Source organism: Thamnophis elegans, chromosome 7 (genome assembly GCF_009769535.1).
Source record: "Thamnophis elegans isolate rThaEle1 chromosome 7, rThaEle1.pri, whole genome shotgun sequence".
Taxonomy (NCBI): domain Eukaryota; kingdom Metazoa; phylum Chordata; class Lepidosauria; order Squamata; family Colubridae; genus Thamnophis; species Thamnophis elegans.
This window is the reverse complement of record NC_045547.1, coordinates 35,415,504-35,440,906: the sequence shown is the minus strand read 5'-3', so window position 1 is coordinate 35,440,906 and position 25,403 is coordinate 35,415,504. Positions and strand designations below refer to the sequence as shown.

Sequence of the window (25,403 nt, the reverse complement as noted above, 5' to 3'; positions counted from 1 at the left end):
GAGTCAACCTTGAGCCTGTCAGGATTGAATTCCTAGCTAAAGGCGGAGTTAATCTGCAATACTGCATTCTAACCATTGTTCTACCATGCAGCTAGAATTGCTAGAAAGAAACTTCATATTAAAAAAATATAGCTTTTCTGTTAAAATAAATGATTCAAAGAAACTTGGATTAATTTCAATTCCTCCTGCCTTTTCCAAACTAGTATACTTTTAATCTGAATACCAGAATCTCTTGAGCATTACACATAAACCATCAATCTGAAATCCAGTGTCATATTGAAAGCTTTTCCATTCATTTATTTACTGCACTGATATCTCACCCTACATTCAAGAACTCAAGACAGCATAATAAGACTAATTTCCCAAAATTTTTTGAAGTAGGCTGGGCTGAGAGACAATTCCTAGCCCAATGTCACCCGGGCAGTTTATGTGATTGAGAGGGGATTACAACCTGGGTTATTCCATTCCTGATTTAATTTGTAGGTCACATTAAAAAATGCTTGCAAATAAATGTATATTCTGATAATTACAACTGGAATTAATTGCAAATTAGGTTTAAATAATTAAACAGGACAAGAAGCAATGGATGGAAACTAATCAAGGAGAGAAGCAACCTAGAAGTAAGCAGAAATTTCCTGACAGTAGAACAATTAATTAGTGGAACAATTTGCCTCCAAAAGTTGTAAATTCTCCAACACTGGAAGTTTTTAAGAAGAGATTGGACACCCATTTATCAGAAATGGTATAGGGCCATGAGGGCACACCAGCTGTCAGTTCTGGTGTGCATGCGTGCACTGACCAGCTGATTTTTTGCCCTTCCCGAGGGCTGGGGAGGGCCGTTTTCACCCTCCCCAGGCTTCTGGAATGCCTCCGGAGGCTGGGGAGGGCAAAAAATGGTCCCAACAGCCTAACTGGAAGTTTGAGAACGAATTTCTGATTGGCCCATTGGGCCTGTTTTTTGCCCTCCCCAGCCTCTGGAGGCTTTCCTGAAGCCTGATGTGGGTGAAAAACAGTCCCAATGGCCCAACTGGAAGTTTGGGAATAATCTGTTTCCAGCTTCTGGGGGGCTAGGAGAGGCTGTATTTGCCTTCCCCAGGCTTCAGGAAAGCCTCTGGAGCCTGGGGAGGGGTCATGCGCCATGTGCTGGGGGGGGTCACACATGCATGCACAGATGGATGGAGAGGATTGAATTGGTGTGGGCACGTAGGCACAATTTTGGCACGCCGTAAGAAAAAGGTTCGCCACCACTGGTATAGGGCTTCCTGCCTGAGCAGGGGGTTGGACTAGAAGACCTCCAAGATCCCTTCCAACTCTGTTATCCTGTTAACTTTGTGCAGTTTAAGTCAGGATATTTCTAATTGAATTTTCATTAATTAAAGTTAATGAAATTCAAAAGTAAAGGAAATATGCAAATAGATAGATATATAAAATAGTTACTAATAAACAATACAAAGTTCTCTTTAAAGTAGTAAAAGGTTTTAATTTTACTTCCTATAATTTAGTCCATTAAACTGATTTTGTATCATTTTCCATTTGCTTAAGTATTGTTTCTTTTCTCTAGCTCTATTGACAAGCCATCAGATTCTCTCAGTATAGGAAATTGTGACAACTCACAACAGGTAAGATTCTAACAAGAATTCTGAATTTTGTTAGCTGCATATTTTTGTAATTATAACAAATATATGGCAAAGAGACACCTGCCTGCATGTAAAAAGTCTTTAATTTAAAGTTATAGTAAATACAGTAGCTTTTTTCTCAGCTGCCAAATTTTTAGAAATGATTTTAAAATATCTATATACTACTGAAACTCTTGGGTCTGGTTGATTGTTTGTAACCTTCATTTGGGCCAAACGGTGCCTGATAGGACAATTTTTGAATTTATATACCTCAAATGGACTAACTTACAGAATACATCCAAAATTTAGCAAAGTTGTGACTGCATCAGTGCATTTCCAATATTCCCTGCCCGTTTCCCAAGAAAAGTCAATGAGGAAGCCAGCAGGAAGTTGGAAGTCACTTGTTTTGTTTTTGTTTTTCCCCCTTGTGGTCATTCTGTTTCTCTGTTTAAGTAATACATCTGAAACAATGATCCGATGGATCACGGGTTATTTAGTCTGCTGATAACATTATCCTCTCTAAGAATTTTTTGTTTTACGGTTGTAGCATAGTTTTAAAAACTTAATCTTATTTTGCCTGACCTTTTCCTCTCAGATATCAAATAGCGACACACCATCACCACCTCCTGGTTTATCAAAATCCAATTCAGTCATCCCAATTAATTCATCCAATCACAGTGCACGTTCTCCATTTGAAGGAGCTATAACAGAGTCACAGTCCCTCTTCTCAGACAACTTTCGGCATCCCAACCCAATTCCAAGTGGACTCCCCCCATTTCCCAGCTCCCCACAGACGTCTAGTGACTGGCCCATGGCACCAGAGCCACAGAGTCTCTTCACATCAGGTAATATAGAGTCTCTCAATGAGGGAGATTGGTTTTTTTTTCTAAATATGATAAATAAATAACTATATGTAGTATAAGAATAATTATTAATAAATATTTGCACATTGTAATTTGAAATAGTAGTTTGGCTTTTTTTTAACTTTTAAAGTAAATCATGATTTACTTATTAAAAGCCATGGTAATACTTTTGTAAAGATTTTCTGTGTTGGTGATGATAAACTTTATTAAAGAAATGAACATTAACAGAAACTTTCTTAAAATAAAATTTCACATATTTATGCGTGAATTGTTCATCAGAATTAGAATATTTTCCTTATAATTACAAAGAGTAATTTACTTAATTTATATATCATAGGCTTTTTTACCTGGGATTAATATATTTAAATATAAATCTCTGAGGAATCATGCCTCTATATTACGGGTGTCAAACTCAATTGCATCACATGACGTATCGTGACATGTTTGCCTTTGCAGAGCTGGGGTGGGCCTGGCGTGCACATGATGCATCTGGCCGCGGGCCACCAGTTTGACACCCCTGCTCTATATGAACAACATTCCCAAATTGATATAATACATGCCTACATTTATTAGCTTAGAGGATTGATTTCAGGATGCAGTTAGTCCTTGACTTACAACCAATTGTTTAGTGATGGTTCAAAGTTACAATGCCACTAAAAATGGCTTTTTTTCACACTTATAAGCATTGCCGCTTCACCATGGTCATGTGAGCAAAATTTAGCCACTTGGCAACTGACCCTGATGGTTGCAGTGTCTGGAATCATGTGATCACCTTTTGTGACAAGCAAAGTCAATGGGGAAGCCATAGTCACTTAAAAACTGTGTCACTAACTTAACTGCAGTGGTTCACTTAACTGTGGTAAGAAAGATAATAAAATGGAGCAAAATTCACTTAACTGTCTTGATTAGCAACATAATTTTGGGGGTTCAATTGTTTTAAGTCAAGGATTGTTTGTACAACCTCAGCTGGTACAGCTGACTTCAGAATGTTCCTTTATTGAAATTTAACCCCTTAATACAGTAGTTCATTAGAGGCTGAAATAAAAAACAATTTGCTTTAACGAATTTAAGATATTTGTGTTTTATCATGAAAAAAATAAGCCTTATCTCACAATAAAGACTTGCCAATTTATTAGCATCCAAACTTTGGTAGATCACAGTCAAATTGCATTTGATGATGTGGACTGTGTCTTATATAACAGTAAACTGTTTATTCTTTAAAGACTCTTTGTTTTAAAATAATATATTTATGTAATTCATCAGAACTGAAACAGCCATGGCTATGTATTTTACTTTTAGAATCTCTTATACATAATATGAAGTAGTGGTTTATTTATCCTATATGTATGTGACAGGAAATAGAGATTGTCCTTGCTTATTGATGTTAATTGATCAGGAACGCCATCAATAAGTGACATGATCCTAAAGCATGACATTACACGACCACATCAACTTATGATGGCAATTTTGGCAGTCCCAATTGTCATCATTAGAGAAATCCTACAATGTTGTAACATCCCACATTATGTTATCACCATTTGCACCCTCCTATCAGGTTACCCATTGACCAGCAGTGAAAGTCAGAAATTATGATCGTGACCATATACAGAGAACAGGAAGATGTGACATTGTAATTGTGAGCCACTTACTGAGCACCCAAATTGCATTGGTCATAAACCCCTTTTACAGTTCCATTGTGACTTGGAATGGTTGCTGAATAAGTGATAGTTAAATGACTACCTGTACAGCCATCTTCCTGCTCTCTGTTTAGCCTTGCATTTGTTTCTAAATATGTTACAAATATAATTCTACATACCATAAACTAAGTTCTGTTAGTGTCAATGGAAATTAATAAGTATGTTTTTGTATTAAATATGTTATAGTTAAGCAAATGACAAAAATGCTAAAGTTCTTTTCATTTTGGGGAGTTACAAAAAGAAATACTGTTTGAATCCAAATTTAAAGATTTTCATGCAAAATAGGAATGAGGGTAAGAAAATAAATTTTAAAAAACTTGTAAATAATTTGATATAGGTGGATTGAGAAGGCATTTATCTCTCCTCTCTTCAGAAACCATCCCAGTATCCTCCTCTACAGACTGGCAGGCAGCATTTGGATTTGGTTCATCCAAACAGCAAGAAGATGACTTGGGATTTGATCCCTTTGATATCACCCGCAAAGCCTTAGCAGACCTGATTGAGAAGGAACTGTCAGTTCAAGATCAACCGTCTCTCTCACCAACATCTCTTCAGAATCCTTCCTCACACACTACAACTGCCAAAGGGTCAGGATCTGGATTTCTGCATCCTGCTACACCCGCAAATGCCAATTCTCTCAATAGCACATTTTCAGTCTTGCCACAGAGGTTCCCACAATTTCAACAGCATCGAGCAGTTTATAATTCCTTCAGTTTTCCAGGCCAAGCAACTCGCTATCCTTGGATGGCCTTCCCTCGCAATAACATCATGCACTTGAACCACACAGCAAATCCCTCTTCAAATAGTAATTTCTTGGACTTAAATCTCCCACCTCAACACAGCACAGGTCTAGGAGGGATTCCCATAGCAGGTAAGTGCCTTGAGTCAGGCAATACATTTGAGTCATATCTTCAGTTTTCTAAATCAGGATAATAAGAAAGAATGGGAGCGGGAAAGTATTTATTATTTTATTTATAATACTTGGTAGACCACCCTAATTAGAAAGATTCTAGGTGGTGCATAACTTGGAGAAAATTGTTTTCATCAAGCCTATTAAAACATTAAAGTCTACAAAATACAGTCAGAGGGTCACCTGCAATTGCTCTCTAAGCGAAACTCATATTAAAATGAAATGATTTTCCAGAATACAAGGAGGTTTACTCTACTGCTGGGTTAATTAAGCATGTTCCATAGTGTGGTGGGTACTACTGAGAAGGCCTGCTTTCCAGCCCATGACTTGATGTTTGTTACTGAATAGTGATATAACTGGGAACATTCTGGGAACATATCTTTTTACACTTCTGAAGAGAAATATTAAATTTGAATTTAGCCTTCTAATTATGAGCTTTATAAGAAAAGTGGAGTATTCCATGTCCAATAATTAATATTTTGGAAGTTTTATAATTTGCCTTGACTTCTTAGTAATGCTGTAGAATTGATTTTTATTTATTGTTTGAGGTATATTTCAACATCTAAACATTTGCCCTGGTCTACTCATTATACCTGGAGAACATAATAGCAAATCAGTAGTCCTATCATTTACCATTTTCAGCATCTGAACAATGAGATCTATATTGTTGAGATGGCAGAAACAACGGGTACAGAATGTTTTATGAATGTAATTATGGTATCTAATGTCTGTACTGTTCAGTTTGACATTTAATCAGAAAATTAACTATGCAGATTTTTATTTGTATATCTATTACATTCCAAATTGCAGTGAAAATGTTGACAGTAGAGCACATTCTAATTAATAGCAATAGCAGTTAGACTTATATACCACTTCATAGGGCTTTCAGCCCTCTCTAAGCGGTTTTACAGAGTCAGCATACTGCCCCCAACAACAATCTGGGTCCTCATTTTACCCACCTCGGAAGGATGGAAGGCTGAGTCAACCCTGAGCCGGTGAGATTTGAACAGCCGAACTGCAGAACTGCAGTCAGCTGAAGAAGCCTGCAGTGCTGCATTTAACCACTGCACCACCTCGGCTCCATTAACATACATGAAGAAGTATAATTGGTAGATCATGATTTTATTGAATTCAGAACAAAATTGGGATATCTTTAAATCATAATTCATAATGTTGTTTTTTTAAAAAAGATGTTTTGTGGGCAGCAATCGCATTCTGGCTTAGGAATAATATGACTTGGAGGTAACATTTTATTTTTCTAAAGTATCATGAAAGTCTTGGTATTTTTCTGAATAAATATTTTAAAATAACTAGGAAAACTAACATTTTTACTTGATATAATTTTATTAGTAATTGAAACATTACGAAAGTTTCAATTTTCCAGTATCTTTGTCTTCACTTGCTTTGTCTACAACAGGGGTACTTAAATCTGGGCCATGGGGCCGGCCTGGAAATAGTAAAGGACTGGCCCGTGCTGCCTTTGGCAGCCAAAACAGGGCACAGGGAGCCATTTGTGCCCCCTGCACCCTGTTTCCAGCCTGGATGGCCTCTAGCACTGCCCCCCCCCCAGCTGGCTGGCCCCTGGAGAAGAACTAAAATGATGATCTGGCCCTCAAAGAAATCCAGTTTGACATCCCTGGTCTACAAGTTCTTTGGTACTTTAATTTCAGATTTTAGCCTGCCTCATTTTTAAAAAACAGTTATCGACAGTGTATATAAAACATCTACGCCCCTGTTAAAATGCCAGGGTTTTGAGATGTAAAAAAAATCACATCAAAATAAATCACTTCAGAATGTTTTCAATATTTAATATATAGTAATAACAATAGCGCTTAGATTTATCTACCGCTTCATGGTGCTTCTACAGCCCTCTCTAAGTGGTTACAGAGTCAGCATATTGCCCCCAACAATCTAAGTTCTCATATAAGCTGTCCAATTCAATTGAAAAGCAAGCTGAAATCTTTTAAGGGAGAAAATAACAATATAATCTTACAATAACATGGTTTTATAAAGATGCACACCCTTAAACTAATACATTGTTGAAGCACCGTTTGATTTTATGACAGCATTTAGTCTTTTGGGGTAAGAACCTATCAGTATGGCACATCTTGCCTTGGGAATCTTTGTCAAAATAAAGGGCAAAATCCTTGAAAAAGTGTTTCAAATCTGCCAGATTACAAGGGCATCTCCTGCGCACAACCCTCTTTGGGTCACCCCATAGATTTTCAATTGGATTCAGATCTGGTAAAAATTCCAAAATTTTGATCTTCTGGTGAAGCCATCCTTTTGTTGATTTGGTGTTGGGTCATTGTGTTGAAAGGTCCTCTTCACCTTCAGCATTTTAGCAGAGGCCTGAATGTTTTGTGCCAAAATTGACTGATAATGGAAGTATTCATAATTCTCTCCACCTTGATGAAAGCCCCAGTTCCAGTTGAAGAAAAACAGCCTCAAAGCTTAATGTTGCCACTACCATGCTTCATTGTGGGTACAATGTTTTTTGCACCAAATATACCTTTGGGAATTATGGCCAAAAAATTCAACCCTGGTCTCTCCAGACAATAACACATTTTCCCACATGCGTTTGTCAGACTAGATGTAGGTTTTGGAAAATGTAGCTGGGCTTGGATATTTTTCTTTGTAAGAAAAGGCTTCATGTCACCTTACCCCACAATTCAGACATATGAAAAATACAGGACATTGTTGTTACGTGTAGTATATAACAATACTTACCAGAAATCTCTGCAACTCCTTTAATGCTACCATAGGCTTCTTGGCAGTCTATCAGATCAGTTTACTTCCTTGTTTTTTCATGTATTTTGGAGAAACATGCACTTCTTGGTAATGTCACTGTTGTGCCATATTTGCCCAACTTGTTGATGACTGTCTTCACTGTGTTCCATGGTACATCCAATGCCTTGGAATTTTTTTGTACCCTTGTCCTGACTGATCCATTCCAACAAAGAGCTTACAAAGCAACCTTTGATGCTTTGTAAGCTCTTTGCAGACCACAGCTATTGCTATAACAGGCAACTGAGAAAATGTCACAAAACTCTTATGACTAGAATAACTGAACTTTATGTGAGTTTGATCAGAGTCACTTTAACTGGTGGCAGGTACCGTATTGTTTAGAGTATAAGACACACCGGAGTATAAGACGCACCAAGTTTTTGAAGAAGCAAATTTTAAAAATCTGCACACCTCTCAAAAACGGCCCCCCTTTTTAAAAAAAGAGGGCATGAATGCCTTTAGGAGGCTTGTAAAGTGTTCCTGGGGGTAGGGCCCCCAAAATCGAGCAAAAGGCCCATTTTTCACAAAAATGGGCCCATTTTGGGGGTGGTGGAAAACGGCATGCATAGCCTTTAGGAGGCTTATAGAGTGCTTCTGGGTAATGTGGAGGGTTGAGCAAAAAATGGCTTGTTTTTTGCTAATTTCTGCCCTCCCCAGCTCCCAGGAGCACTCTGGAAGCCTCCTAAAGGCTATGCATGACCATTTTGTTGAAAGGGGTGGGGTTTTGGGAGGCAAAAAACACTGTATTCAGTGTATAAGATGCACCCATATTTTCAGCCTCTTTTTTGAGGGAAAAAGATGCGCCTTATACTCCGAAAAATACAGTATGTACTTACTACTTAATATCATTTTTAATGTGATTAGTTAATTCTGAACATACTCATCCCTACTTATAAGAGGATGTGCAAACTACTGCAACCACATTATTGTAACTTTCTCATTTCCCCCCCTGAAAGATTGTTTTTTAATTGAATTGTGGGGAGAAATTCTGAAATGATCTATCTTGATTTTAAAAAAAATTACATCTCAAGGGCATGGCATTTTAATGGGGTGTGTAGACTTTTTATATCTACTGTATTTTATTCCAGTATCCAGAGTCTGTATAAACATTAAAAAGAAAAGATTCATGGTTACAGAGTGATTGCTGATTTTAATAAGAACCCTGTCCTAATGAAATATGATTTAGGAGGAAGGACTGTACCAAAAAATAAACACCAGCCTGAGTGGAATAGGTTGTGTCGCAGTGTCACCAATGGTATATTCAATCCTGAGCTGGGATATATCTCACTTCCATTAATATTAAAGGCAAAGTTAGGAGAAAGGTATTCTTATGGGGCAATATTCTATATATTCATTGATTCTCATTTGGACCTACAGAATTTATTGGACCATTATTCCTCAAAATAAAAGTATTATATTTAAGAAGCTTGGATAATTCTAAATCCATTTAGCAACATAAATTCACATGTACTCTGTATTTTAAAACTGCATTTTTATGTACAACCATACTTTCATTTGCCACCTGCCCAAATATGCAGTATATATGCGGTTTTCCCACATGTTTAATCTTTCCCAAAATAAACTACGTGTAATTGTTTTCTGCAGTGCTATATGTTTTGTATTATCTAAGATATAATTGGGAGATGACTGTCAGCCTTGAAGTTGTTAAAGTTGTATCCACTTCTGAATCAGGGTGTGTTCTAGCATTTCAATAATGTGATGTTCTTTGCTCCTGTCTGGGGTATTCCAGACTTCTTTTATTTGTACATTCATTCCTTAATTTGTGTTTTATTGTTTTTTAAAAAACCAATAAAATATGATTAAATAGATACAAATCGCTTACATTTAAGAAGTCTTTCAATCTCTTTGTTATTCCTAGTGGAAAGTGTTAGAGGTGCAGGTTTTTAAAAAAATAGGCAAGCAAAAACTAAAATTATTTTTTCACTACTGTTCATTAAGAACTGTTCCTATTCATTTTAACCAAGAAGAGAAAACAATTCACTTTTTCTTGTAGAATGTTAACTTTATGTTACAGATTTAAAGGTTTACATCAAGATTGTACAATCTTAGATTCCAGTTAAAGTGACAATTTAGCCAGATTCGATTCTTTGAAAAAAAAGATGAGGAAAAAGTGCAGTATAATCTACTGCAATTTAATGCCATTAATGTATGTTCAAACACATTTATTCCAGGTTAGACATGGGTGTTTTTGTTCACCAGAGAATTCATTCTCCTTGGATTTATGCTGTTTTCCGCTAGGTGAAGCTTTGAAGAATTGGACAAAAGACTATTTAATTCTGTCTTTTTAAGGGCATTTGCATCACTAGTTCTAATTCACCATAAAAAACTAATGTTACATTCCATACTATATCTAGCGTGACTCTGTGACAACTTCTCCTGCTGTTTATTTGCTAATACATGCTTCATCAAGTTCATATTAAGGAGCATGAGGCCTATAGTTCATCTTTTGTAACAATTCATTTACTATCTGGGAAAATTTATTATATTGAAAGTAGGAACTTTAGAATAAATAACTATAGGAACAACAGATTCACAATATAAAGGATTTTTTAAAAATTCTTACAGACTATCTGAGCTCCTAGCATGCTTTAATACTCTTTTACATCATATTCATACCTCAGTTAAAAACTTTTCAAGGCAGTTTTGGAAAGTAATAAAAAAATAATTCATATTAATTATCATGTTACATTTCACTAATTTTAGTAAGTGAATTAAACTTAGTTTTATTGATTTGACTTTCAGTAATGTGTACTTTAGGTATATGGTTTTGTTGGTTCCAGATTCGTCACTCTTAGGGATGAATCTACATAAACAGTATACTTTTTTTCACTTTGAACAATTGTTTTCCTACTTAATTAATTTATGGGTTTCCTTTTTCTTTTCTGTCTTTTTTCTTTCTTTATCCGTTTTATTTCCAAGATGTCTATTTTTCTCCAGTTCTCCTGTGAAATATTTTTTAAGCTAAATAAAAGTACTATATGATCAAAATATTTCTGCAGTAGTATAGGAAGATCAGATTATTTTCCCCTCCATTTTAATGCTATTGCCAAACCTGTCTGCATATTTAATATCCTGTTTAGAGACATGAAAAAATGATTGCTAAGAGTTGACACAAAATTGATGGGATATAATCAATGGCTATCTATGCATGGTAACTAAACAGACCCTTTAGCTATGTTCAGAACTGAAAGCTGGCAGTTTTGTACTTCACACAATATTCAGAAGTAAAAAGTGGCATTCTTGTATTTCACACAAATTTCCAAAACACGTATTAGAAATCTATGCTGCTGTATCTCTTAACACTGTAATTGCAAAGGAGCCTCAAACCATAGTTGTTGTTTTTTGTTTCGTGGAAAAGTCTACAAAGGGTTTCCAGGCAACCATAAATGTAAATACTGTTTTTTCTCTGATCAAAGCAGTTAATTTAGCCATCTCTGCAAATTCTGAATCCTGAAATCTTCTGAATTAATTCACATATTTGTGAATCTTCTGAATTAATTCACATATTTGTTTTGCTTTTTTTTTATATGTCCACCAAACAAGATAGAATGTCCCTTAATATGATTTCCAGTGATTCAAAATACCTTTATATATTATAGATGACAGATATCAATGATATATTATTTTATAAAAATAAATTTTATAAAAAATGACTAGAACATAATGTAAATTTCAATCCTTTCAATCGCATATTTCCCATTTGTCCATTTGTTTATTATAACCAGCATTTTAACCTATTTTATCATTTGTTTTTCTTGTCTCATATTTCAACAAAAGTTTATACAATTTACTAATAACATGTTCATCATAAGTTCATAATTCTGTTTCAAATTCATTCAAAAGTAATTTGTTTTTGAGGAGGAGCTTGATGTTTTCAATCCATGCTTTGAGCAATGCCTGAAAATATATTTTATGCAACTGGGATTTTTTTCAAAGGGAACACTTGTCTTTTAAATCTTCCTTTACTTGCCCAAGAATCCATGACATTCTGGATCTTGGTTTGGCCTCGCACTGTATGTAAGTAGGAGAGAAAAAGCAATAATTCAAATCCATACTATAATCTTCAGCAGCTGTAATTATGTAAGTTGGATAAATCATTAGCTCTTACTTCTCATTGAGCCTGGGGTATGTCTATTTGGCTATTAGTTATGTGCAGGCTTGAATGTTAGCAGATATTGGGCAACATGTAATTTATTACTTCTTTATCATGACTGACTCTAAAAAAGGGCACTATAAGTATAATCTTCATTGTCATTGTACTTAAATACAACAAAATTGTTTCTTTAACTGTCAGAAAGGGTGTATTAGGTACTACATTGACATAATGCTGAACATTATGTAGTGTCATCATTTAAACAGAGAAGCTTGCCAGCATCAGACTTGCATATTCATCTGCTTATTTTGTCTAGGCAGGGGATTTTGACTATGTGTTATATAAATATGTAAAATTATAGTGCAATACTTTTTAAAGTATATAATTTCACTAATGTTTTTACAATTTAAAAACTAGCATTCAAACATTGCTCGGTACAGGCAAAATTCCAGTTCAAGAGCCAACACACATGTACTCATATTTACCATTCATCCTTAGGGCAAGTATTTATTTGCTAGATCATTTGGTGGCCAATTGATGCATGTGGTTCTAAATGTTAATAAGATTTATTGCTCTGAAAAAATTACATATCAATAGAAATATTAAAGTTCATTTAGCAGGTTGACAACACAGTTAAATGCCAGTACCTGCACAAGCTCTAAATGTTATTTATAGTATCCAAAAGATGAATATTTTTAATTTATTTTGTTTGTTTTTGAATGAACTAAAGCTGCCTGCTCATACTTGCTTACAGAGTATAACCTTTAGAATTTACAAATAATAAAATGCGCATGAAATCATTCAGTTTGAATCAGGAGAAACACAAAACCGCAAGGAGACACAACAGCCAAAACAAAATCTTGACTTCACATCCCTTACATTGTGTCAAGGTTCTTTCCTTTAGCTAGTTCATATTTGGCCTAGCTTGTTAAGAATTCTTATTGCACACTAGATTAAAGACACTTTTTATTTTTTACAGTTAATTATACTCTGTCCAAATGAGGATGAAGTTTCTTCTTATATTCTCTACAGATTATACCTGGTGCTTCTTTCTCCTGCCTTATCCAGAGGTTAATGAATACCTTGCTTTGTATTTTTCATACTTATCAGTTATTGATATAGCCAACATTCTTGCCCTGGGGAACACCAGCTTCCAGTATATCTCCCACACTGTTTTTTACAGCAAACATTAACTATTTTTAGATTGATCTTTGTAATGGATATAGCTTGCATTAAATAACTCATTTTACCTGAGTCTGCAGATCATGGATTGGAGAGTATTAAATACTAAAATTGTTGATTTTAGTGTCTTACAGTGGGAACCTACAGTTGCATTAATATAAGCTGTGCTGGATGAAAGCCAATTTTTATATGAAGTTTAAGGGATATGTTAATCTTGTCTTGGTGATGTTTGGATGATTTTTAAGGAATATTTCTCTTTTTAGTTGTGTGATTTAGTTTAATAGAGAAAGCACCAAGGTTTTGTTCAGTGGTGTCCTTATAATTAGAGTAAGGTCAAAATGTCTTACTTCTTTATCACAAAAATGTACAATAGAATTAAACATATGATAATGTTTTCTCCCAATGTTTCCTACCAACCAAGCCTCATAATGTTCAGCTTTGCTTCCTTTGATATTAGCAAGTATTGCTGGAGGGAATGAAAATATTGAAGTTAGGCCTCATTTAGATTTAGGCCTCATTTAGATTTAGGCCTCATATAGATAAAGCATTTCCTTCACCATATTAAGTTCCAGCTTCATACTGCAAAGAGAGTTTGATTTTTAAAAAATCTCCATGACTTTTTTTTCTGTAGCTCTTGGAATATTTGCCTTTAATACTTGCCCTCAGATTCATTCTAGGCTTTAAAACACAAAGTTGATACAGATAGGTAGCACTAATACATATGTTTGTATACATGCATATGCTAACTTTGGTGCCATTCATATATATTGGACTGACATCCTTAATTCTCACTCCACATCTGAAGAATACAGACAGCAATTTTCTTGATCACGTTAGATGTTGATGTCTTTTACCATTTAGGTCCTTATCACTTTATTCAAATAGAAAATTCAGAGGCTGCCTGGGAAATAACCTTTTTGTTAGGTGTCCGAACAGTTCAGAAGGAAAATGAATGCAAATTATCAATCCATTAGGAATGTCAAAAAGAGCCATCACTGTTTGTTGCATGTTCACAGCAACGGTGCAAAAATGTTTTAATATCAAACTATCTTGAAATTCTGAGGTGCTTTTATGTACATCTGTGATGAAATTGTTCATGATTTTATATTTGGTAAATGACCTTGGGATGAGAATGGAAATTGGGAATACTGAAGGACACTTTTTTAAAAAAATATTTTTTAAAAGGCTTTTTCAAAATGCAGGAAGGATAGAGGCTTTCTAAGCACTATTTTGATGTACTTGGAAAATATTAGCCTTATATTGTTGGTACATTTATGGCAACAACTTTCTTTTCGAATAATTTCAAATAATTATTCAAAATTATTTTCGAATAATTTTCCAGTAAAGTTAATATTAACTTATTAACATATTGGGAAGTGACACTGTTAAATGATACAAAGCAGATAAATAAATTGCGGGAACCAATCTGGGTTGGTCACTGGGACCAGAGGTTTAGCCTTCCAAGCTTTTGAACTCATGCTGGAGCGCATCCTCAGGGAGCTTCTCTCTAGAAGAGTGTGGATTGTTGTGCATACTTGTTAAGTGAATCTGGCTTCCCCATTGACTTTGCTTGTCAGTAGATTGCAAAAGATCGATTACATGACCCAAGGACATTGCAACCATCGTAAATATGAGTCAATTGCCAAGTGTCTGAATTTTTATCTCATGTCCAGGGGATTGCTGCAACCATTGTAAGAGTGAAAAATGGCAATAGTCACTTTTTTCAGTGCCATTGTAGCTTCAGAAGGTCATTAAATGAACTGTTGTAAGTTGAGAGCTACCTGTAACATAGGTAGTCATTGTAGAGTTTCAACCAATATTATCATGTTGACAATTGTGTATAAAACAGAGAATAGCAGTGGGATCTTTGGTACACTCTGAATTTGGTTGTTTTCTTGCAGATATTTCATTACCCAACTAGGTAATATCATTGGGGCTATAAGGCGATCAGTGGGGTGACAGATGTCGCAGCCAGATCACCCTCACATCCTGGGGCTATAAGAATAATAAAGAATATAAAGAATTGCATTCAGCATAATTAACTGATCCTTTGTTATCCTTCCTCTATTGCAGTTCTGCTTAATTTAAAAAATCTTAGCACTTTAAAATTGTCATCATTACTGCAGATTTTTTTCCAGAATGTTTTGTAAGATTTGTTAAGAACCAGTTCATGTATTTTTCACTTGTACAGAAAACTCTGCTTATGGTCTAATTGCACAAACTGTGAGCTAGATAGTGCTATGAGATGACATATCTCTCTCTATGACTCAGAAAATTAAATTTTTATCTGGGACAGCATATCTCCTTTGGCAGTACATTGCCAGTTGAATATTGTTTAAAGTTTTATTGTCCTTACTATGTTTTTCTTTTTCCTATCTTTATTTTTGTATGCCACAAAGACCTTCAGGAGAGATTAGCTACTAAAATTGTGTAACAAGCCAGTTAGTTAGGCAGGCAAGCCAACTAACAGGGAATATAGACTGTGTTTACGTCAAGTTATCAGGAAACCTCAGTTGAAATTAATTAGCAATCATCATTTTTATGAAAAAATGCATTTTTCTTGGTCATTGTAACACATGCATATTTTTTAGCATTCAGGAAGAGAATGCATTTTTAGAACGTTTATAAAATTTAAAGCAATTATGTTTTTTGATCAGTTTAATTAATTAGCCTGTGATGTCATTAGGTGCTGAACCATCTTCAATTGATTTAATTGTAGTGAACATTGGAAGGTATTTTTGTCATTATTAGATACATGCCAAGAAAATAAGTAATAGTTCAAAATTTTATTCATTGCCTTTTTGTTTTGTTCTTGCTCCTCTTTTCGTGAGTAATTATTCATCATATTTATATAACTACTCATCTGACAAAATGTGACCTCCAGTTACACAATAAAAATATAAAAACAATAAAATAATTATTACAATTTTTAAAAGTCAAGGAGAGAATCACAGGTATTAACAGCAGCAAGACCAGCTCAACAACTCACCATTCCCTTGGGGCCACGGAACCTAATGGCACAGCTAAATCATGGGGAACTTGTGGAAAGTTAAGAGGGATGAAGCCAATCTAACTTCAGGGGAATGATGTTCCATAAGGTGGGCACTATGCAAGAGCATCCCCATGTCTGGCATCTTACAAGATGTAGCTCTTTAGTAGACAGCATGGAGTGTATCTCTTTGCTGGATCTGATGGGAATTATATAATTGGGAAGAAGCAGTCCTTCAAATGATCAAACTCCATGCTATTAGGAGCTTTACAGTTGAAAACCAGCACTTTGAATTGGACTTGGCAGAAAACTGGCAACTAAATGCAACTCACAGAGCGAAGATGTAACATATTCCATGGGCACACATAAATTCTCAGGTAACTGCATTCTTTACTAGCTGACGCTTCTGGACATTCTTCAAGGGGACCCCCACTTAAAACACATTGCTAGAATCCTTTTGGGAGGTTACCAGGATATGAATGACTGAGCAGAACCTCCTGATCTAGTAACAAGAAGCAACTGGTGTACAACATGAAGCTGCGCGAACACCCTATTAGCCATGACTGCCATCTGCTCTTTGAGTAGGTGTTGAGTCTAGAAGAATCCCCAAGTTATTAGATTTAGTTATTAGATCTCTTAATTTAACCTTAATTCCATCTCATTAGCAGAATGGATTGGAAAAAATCAGATAATATGTTAAAGCATTTCTTTCTAATATATGTTTTTCACTAACAATTTAAAAAAAGTAAAAATTAGATTATGAAGTGTCCTTTAAGAAATATTGTGAAAATAATTAACATATTTTTAATATTCTGAAACCCTTCCTCCATGTAATGATGAATTATTACAAAACTATAAAATAATTACAGATCATTTGCTTAGATCATGTATAGCTTGAAAATGTTTTTCTTCTTTCTGGGAGAGTCTTGTTTTCACAAGAGAAGGGAGAATGTCCGAATGTTTTTATGGCTGATGGGTTGTGTTTTGCTCTTTTGTAGAAGTTGGCTTGACTAACCTACAGAGGAGTGGTGAAGTTGGTAATTGCACATTTATAGTTCCAGAGTACTGTGAAAGCTACAAAGGGAGAACATAAAATGAACTCTTACAGACTGCATTATTGAAGACAATTTTGAACTTGATATTAAAATATGCCAAAAAGTGTATTGATTTATGGAAACATACAAATATACAAGAATAAGTTAAAAATATTAATCCCAGATTTTGCTACAGTAGTACTAATATAACATAATTTTATAACATGTATAAATAGTCTTTCTAATCTTACACATAGCCAAATAAATCTAAAGACACTTAAATTTTGTATGCCATTGTAATCTATTAGAAATCAAGTTATAGGCAATCTTTTTCATCATAGGGTCTGCAGTTAAAAAGAAAATCAATTTGGCAGCTGAAAAGAGGTTATGTCTGTTGTGCTGGGAAAAATGCTGCGTTCTTTGGGATTAGTTTAAGGTTGTATGTGTGTATACACACATATATGAATGTAATACACACATAAAGAAATAACCAGTAGAGGGGACTAGATCACTGGACTAGGAGCAGGGAAACTCAGGTGCTAGTCCTTCTGTAATTGCAGAAGCTGGTTGGATGCATGATTTGGGGCCTGTTCTCATTCAAGACTGGAAAGTTTTTTAAAATATCAGATTATCAAATGGCACTAATCCACCTTGGTAAACTACAGTCTATAATCATTATGAGGATATTTCTGTCCTATAATGGTTCATCAGCTGATTCGAGCTGATGATTTATTCACGTGTTCATGTGTATGGCCATCGCAGGCTATTCTCAGGGTTTCAGATTATAAATTGCCCAATCTGCCATAAAGCAACACATTAGGTAGTCAGGAATACTAAAATATTTATTCATTTTTTATTAATCAAGTTTGTATAACTGTTCATCTCACCAAAAGGAAATATCCTAAGTTTTAACTGGAATTTAAGCAAGCATATTCCCTTAGACAAAGAAGGAAGTTTATGTGACAGTTTGGTTGCTTCTAACAATAATTTGAAGCTCCTTATGTATTGAGCAGAAAGAAAGAAAAAAACATGCCAGTGCAAGATTCAACCTTTGACTATAGAAAACTCTTTTGTTAAAAAATGGTGAAACACATAATGGTTAAAGAATCACTTGGTATATATAATGGACTATCCATTTAATTTTCACCATTGTATTCTGTATAGGCACCTTCTGTATGATAATAAATTAAAGTCATTGGAGAGATTAAAAAAGTAATTACCTCACAGAAGGTACTCAATGCTGATTTCTTTTTGCTGATCTTGTCCAACTGTTCCAATATGTTGCTAGGGAAAATGGCTATTCTGAGTATATATTTATAATGTACAATCAATGTAATGTAATGTAATCAATCTAATATATAATCATAACAATAATGCTTGGGTAACATCACTAGATTGTTGGCACAAATGTTTGATGATCGATGATAAAATGTTCCTTGTGGAGAAGGAATTTTATACGTACAAACTGGACTTTTCTCACTGACACCTAGTTTTATGTAGGAGTTTTCCTCCCCTCTTGTTTGGAGGGAACCTGAATTAGGAATCTACATGCCAATGGTGGGATATGACCGGTACGCCCCGGTACGGGTGTACCAATGCCTGCTGGGAGCACCAGGTACCGTTCCAGTACGGTTCTCTGAAGGACCCACCCGCCTGCCCGCTCTCCTTACCTCTATTTGAGCCAACCGGGGCATTTGCGCACGTGCATGGGGTGTACGGCGCCTGCGCGACACTCCGCTGAACAGCTGGAGCATTGCGGGTGGTAGGTGCACATGCAAGCACTGCGTGTGTGCACGTGGTGGGCGCCTGGCCCCATTGCAGCATACCGGTTGCAACAGGAGCCGGAATCTACCACTGCTACATGCGTATTCTAGATTTTCAGATCATTAAACTGGTCCTTAGGAGCTTGAAGATACTATCACATATGGTTAATAAAGAAACGTTTTCAAGAAATCAATCAGTTATGCCCTGAATAATCTCTAAGTGAATTTAGAATTAATATCAGCTAATTAACTCTGGTACTTTTCTGGTACATTTGTATACAAATATACTTGCACACATAGATGTTTAATCCCTCTCTCCCTCTTTCGGTGGAATATACTGTACATAGTTGTTATATTCTACATTGTTGCTGGTATAACTGTATAATTATGCCCTTGTAGTCTTCAGGAGCGTAACAAAGCTTGAATGTTTAAATGTTGTATCTACTTAGTTGCCAAAAGAGGAATAACTTGTCCAATTTTGTAGTCAAGCCTAAACTGATGCCACAATAAGAAATGTTTTTAGGAAATGTTTAGTTTTTTTCTCTTTCTCTTTTTGATTCAAAGGATCAAGGATATAGGTAGTTCTCGACTTACAACCATTTGTTTAGTGACCATTCAAAGTTACAAAGGCACTGAAAAAGTGACAAACTCTTTTTTACACTCACAACCATGCCCCCATTGTCACATGATTAAAATTTAAACACTTGGCAACTGGAATGTATTTATAATGATTACAGATTCCCAAGGTCATGTGATCTGCAATGATTACAGATTCCCAGGGTTATTTATAATAATTACATATTCCCAGGGTCATATGACTTTCTGACAAGCAATGGGGAAGCCAGATTTAATTAACTTAAGAACTGGAGTGATTCACTTAACAACTGTGGCAAGAAAGATCATAAAATGAGGCAAAATTCACTTAACATTTGTCTTGCTTAACAATATAAATTTTGGACTTAGTTGTGGTTGTAAATCAAGGACTACCATGATTTCTGTGATGAGAGCTGTAAGGAGATTTCATTGCACCTGTATCTTATAATTTCAATAATGTAGAATGAATGTATGAAAATCTAATTCTTTTATTTTAATATTTATAGGTAAGGGACGCAGTGGCTCAGTGGCTAAGACGCTGAGCTTGTCGATTAGAAAGGTCGGCAGTTCGAATCCCTAGCACTGCATAACGGAGTGAGCTTCTGTTACTTGTCCCAGCTTCTGCCAACCTAGCAGTTCGAAAGCATATAAAAATGCAAGTAGAAAAATAGGAGCCACCTTTGGTGGGAAGGTAACTGTTCCGTGCGCCTTCGGCGTTTAGTCATGCTGGCCACATGACCACGGAGATGTCTTCGGAAAACGCTGGCTCTTCGGCTTTGAAACGGAGATGAGCACCACCCCCTAGAATAGGGAATGACTAGCACATATGTGAGGGGAACCTTTACTTTTATCTAATGTTTATAGAACATTTATAGAACAACCATGAAACTTTACTTGTTATGAATTCATCTGTCATGAGAATTAGTTTGCTTGTGGATTTTACTAGCCTTTAGTTAATAATGTGTAGGAAAATATTCCCATAGTAAATTCATAGATCACTTTATTAACACTACTATTCTCAAGATGTCTGATAGAAAGCCTTATTTGGATTTAGCTAGCATGTCAAAAATTGAGCTACGTTGTATTTAAATTTGGCAGATTTAGTATTTCCATGCAGATTGTTTGCAAGATTTTTGTAGAAATGTGAAGGAAATTTAATGCTTCATGTTTGTCAAATTATTAGCATAGGTTGTTCTTATAAAAATAAATATAAATGTTTCTATTAATGATAATCAATTTACTAAACCAATTTCTTAAAAGATTCTAGAAGAAATGTTTTTGATAAGTTCAAGGATTTATACTTAATAAATGATTTCATAATCTTATTCTAGTATACTGATACTTTTTTCATTTTTAAAATATGAATTTCTTATTTAAATGTCGCATGTTCAGTTTAAAAAATAGCAAAACGTTAGCTATGTTTACATTTTCATTACTCATTTGCTTCCTATTAAAAACAGTTTTTTCCATTGAAGTGCTTTTCTTTTCTCCACTTCTCTATTTACAAAGAAAATGTTATATTGCTACTTAACTATAGATATAACATACACCTTCAATTTCCAGTATGGTAATAATAGCCCAATTATTGTCAATACTGTTTATTTATTTCAAGTATGTGTCTTAATAGTTAACAGTTTCTTTGAAAAGATTTAAGACTAGACATATTTTATTTCTACTATTTTTGGATACACTAAACACACTATTATAAGGCAAGAACAGCTTTTTAATTAGTGAATACAGCAAATAACTACTACACAATGTATTAATAGCTGGTGGCAAGAATATGCTTTTATCAAGACATCTTTAGAATTTCCAGAAATAATTACAATCCTAATAAATTTTATATATATATATATATAGAACAATCTAAACAGTGACCCACTGATATTTTTCTCTCAAAAACCTTTGAATATTGTGTGTTCTCAGCGATAATTATAAAATGTCTTTTAATACAGATTTCCTTCCTAACATTACAGTTTTTTACCTCCTGGGTGGGGGAAGCTATATGTTTGGTCATAGACTACAAATAATGATGATGATTTTTTAAAGAAAAATCTCCTTTTTTTAATGCTGTTGAAGCACAGCATTAAAGGGAGATCATTCTAATCTTCAAAGTACTAAGGAGAAATAAACAACACTTGAAAGAACTAATTTTTAAGAACAATATTGACTTTAAATTAATTGGCTTTCACTTAAGTACCTTTTTTATGACAGAAAATTAAAAGGAATATTAATACAAAATATTTGTAAATAAAAGCATATTAAACATAGTTTATGTCAGTAAATAAAATATTCTAGGTAATATAAATCATAATTACTTAGAATTAAACTGAACAAACTATAATTAAAATATTGGTTATAATTTCTGGATTTAAGTGGTTATAATCCTACTAAAATTTCTGATTCTTTTCCCCATCGCTCAATTTATAATAAGTAAAAAAAAGTATCGGAAATAGGAGTTGCAGATATATCTAGCTAGTATTGAAGAGTAGACATCTCCATTATAGGATTTGTTTTCCAACATATCTTGATTTTTTCAATAATTCTTGAGAAGCTTTAATCGGCTTGAGAAAGCTTCAACTATCAAAAAACTATTCATGTATGCATTGGTAACAGCAATATTTTTGTTCAGATGTTTAATAGCAGTGACTTATTGCAAAATACTAGATGTGTAACTATATGGTTTTCATTCTCACTGTGTAAATTTGTGATAAAGATACAACAGTGTTTTGTGCTGGGTATTGGAACAAATTTTAATTGAAGACATCTGAAGTAATTCAATTTCCTCCTGTAAAAAAGTAATGTTAAGGACAAGTTAATTCATGGATATGTAAACTGAATCAGAAATCATTCTGCAGCGCTAATCTGATCTTCTTTTCTAGTCTTTTTGGTCTGTACTTTTGAAATGCAATGAGTGGAATTACATAATTCAGGTTTATATTGAATATGTTGAACATAGGCTTATTGAATCAGTCCTTGAATCTATGGTCAAAATAGAAGGATGATATTTTGTTTTGTGAAAGACACAATAAAGAACATTGTTTAGGTTCTAGAAATGAAATATTTTGGTAGTCACTGGCTAGCTACATGACTCTTGAGGTTGGTCCTCTGATTGTCCCCTGAGAATACCTATGGGATTTCCCCGGAGAAGGTGTAGATGCACACCTTAAGATATAGACATTCCATTTCTTGATTACCGTTGAAAAGAATTTTTCCTATAACTATGGCAAATCCATTTTAAATACAATATTACCTAATCAAGTGATTGTTGCCACATGTGATGGGGTATTTTCTAAATTGTATATTTGAGAGAAGTTCAGAGATTAAAAATCAAATTGTTTCCTGTTATCAGGAAAATAGCCATTAAATTTGTCTTCCTTAAAAACTAGACTTGCTGTAGCTTTGCAGATTAGTATGATAATGCATTTGGTCTTCCACTTTAGAGATTGTTAATTCTTTTTTTAAATGTTAGAATGTCCTTCTCTCTTCATTCTTTTAGACAAAGCAGGCTGTTCTCACTTTCAGTATTTAGTACATTTTCTTTTTTTTTTTAAAGGTAGATTTGGAAGGGTTTTATAGCGGTAATTCTGATGAGGATTCTATAATCTTGCTTGTATCTTCTTTGTGTAGGGAACTGTTAAATACCCCTACCATTCAGCAAAGCAGACAAATTTATCAATAAGTAAGGCTGCTTTCATATAAAAGATGTGATTTTTTTTTCTTGCTAGTAATGGAAGATTCATTCTTTTGTTTAACTGTTGACTTTCTGGCCAGATTTAGTTGGGAAACATTTCGTTTTTTCGCCATTAGATGTTTAAATAATTCTATATTCTACAGCAGCTCAACACTGAAGCTTCATCTTTATCCTCGTCCCATTCTTTTGATAGCAAAACAGTTGTAAATGCTTAGAGAGCCACCATCTTTCACCAAAAACAGCATCTGTTTCTAACTTCAGCTTTTTATTTTCTATCTTTCATTTTCTTTTTTCTTTTTTTGTTGATAAATCTCCCAGACAACAACAGTTCTGTAGAGAGTTTAAATATGAAGGAATGGCAGGACGGGCTAAGGGCACTTCTACCGAACATTAACATCAACTTTGGTGGACTGCCCAATGCTACTTCCCCCTCCAACGCCAACCACAGTGTACCAACGTCCAACACTGCCACAACCGACAGCCTGAATTGGGACAGCCCTGGGAGCTGGATGGACCCCGCAATCATCACAGGTAACAATTTCTCGCTCATTCAGCTCCATTGACAATGATCAAGTGCTTATTTGGCACAAATTAATCAATACACCTTTTTTGGAAAAAATGCGGTGGTCTCTTCCAGCTTCCATCTACCAACTTTCAAGAGGCCCAGAAATCTTAGAACAAATGAATATTTATACCCCACAGTCTTTTCTTTTGCATGCCTGGTGTCTTTCTTACCATATCTGAGGTTTCTGTCGGTTTCCACATCAACATGATGGCATGTTTTTCTGTGCAATACAGTTTCTATGCTACCGGATTTTAACTGGATTACTTTTTTCATTAAAAAGGGACATACTCCACTGTTTATAAAGCTCTCTTTATAAGGCTGTTTTCCTTGTAATGGTTATGATTTGGAAAGGTAGAAAAGGAAATAATTGTATGTTATTATGGAAAAATGGGCAGTGTGAAAAATCATCTTAAGGGACAAATGCTCCCCAGGAAAACTCAGCTTCAATTGTGTTTGAAAAACTGTATTCATAGTCATTTCATTTCTGCAAGCCAATAATTATTTTTCTGATCTTGCTACTGGTTAAATTGCATTGTCCTACTTCATATATGTAGTTCTTGCTTGCTTTGAGTAACCTATGTCTCCTGTGTTTCTCTTCTTCCTAGGTATCCCAGCCTCCACTGGAAACAGTTTAGACTCTCTTCAAGACGACAATCCACCACATTGGCTAAAGTCTCTTCAGGCTCTCACAGAGATGGATGGCCCCAGTGCTGCCCCAACACAGACCCCCCACAGTAACCCCTTCAGTACACAAATTCCATTGCACAGAGCCAGTTGGAACCCCTATTCCCCTCCTTCAAACCCTGCCAGTTTCCACTCTCCTCCCCCAGGCTTTCAGACAGCTTTCAGACCCCCCAGTAAACCCCCCACAGATTTATTACAGAGCTCAGCGTTGGATCGTCATTAGGAAAAGTACAAAAACATTAGAAATGCAGGAATTGCTCCTCCCAGATTTCCTGTACCCACCTATGGCCCCTCTTTCATATTTTTCTTTCTGAAGAATCTGGTTCCTGGTCAAAAATCTTTCCCAACCAGCTTCCAAATGCAATGCAATCACAGGGTCATAACTATTATCTTTTTTTCTTGTTTTGCTGAGTCGGTATTTGAAATACACTGTTTAAAAACTATTTCTTTAAACACACTAAGAGAGAGAAATCAAAATGCATAATATTTTCATGAATCTTTTGCACATAATTATTTTAGTGTAGCAGAAAAATGTCATGTTGACAATAGAAGAAAATAATACAAAATTCAGAAACCAGTGCAGAAATATATTGGGGAAAATCAGTGGCCTAACATTCGTATTGCATTCTGTGAGTTGATTATACAGGGAAATCTTTTTTTTTTCCTTTTTTCTCTTGAAGGAGTGGGACAGTTTTGTCAGTAAAGTTTTGGCATAAAGTAGGTGAAAGACAATTTGCCTGTAGAAGTAACTGACATGTTGGTAAGAAATGATTTAACAGAGGGAATTTTAAAAAGTTTTGGCTTTAGATTTCAAATAAATATAATGTTTTTAAAATATCACAGATTTAATACCTAGCATATACATAATATAATTATAAGCAGCTGAAACACGAGTGATATTCACTTCAATC

At 34.9% G+C, this 25,403-nt stretch overlaps 1 protein-coding gene across 8 annotated transcripts in view; it reads left to right on the top strand.

Annotated features, from left to right (window-relative positions):
* The window catches only part of CNOT4 (CCR4-NOT transcription complex subunit 4), an 84,059-nt gene extending 59,340 nt beyond the window's left edge, over positions 1 to 24,719 (top strand). For 5 of the 8 annotated variants that reach the window (XM_032220999.1, XM_032221002.1, XM_032221000.1 and 2 more), the window contains 5 exons: positions 1,562 to 1,619; positions 2,212 to 2,461; positions 4,550 to 5,047; positions 23,562 to 23,774; positions 24,414 to 24,719. In XM_032220999.1, coding sequence (XP_032076890.1) covers positions 1,562 to 1,619; positions 2,212 to 2,461; positions 4,550 to 5,047; positions 23,562 to 23,774; positions 24,414 to 24,715 — 1,321 coding nt within the window. In that variant the 3' untranslated portion in view covers positions 24,716 to 24,719. The remainder of the gene's footprint in view (positions 1 to 1,561; positions 1,620 to 2,211; positions 2,462 to 4,549; positions 5,048 to 23,561; positions 23,775 to 24,413) is intronic. The other 3 variants (XM_032221005.1, XM_032221004.1, XM_032221003.1) reach the window with 1 other exon arrangement.
* Positions 24,720 to 25,403: the final 684 nt, after the last annotated feature.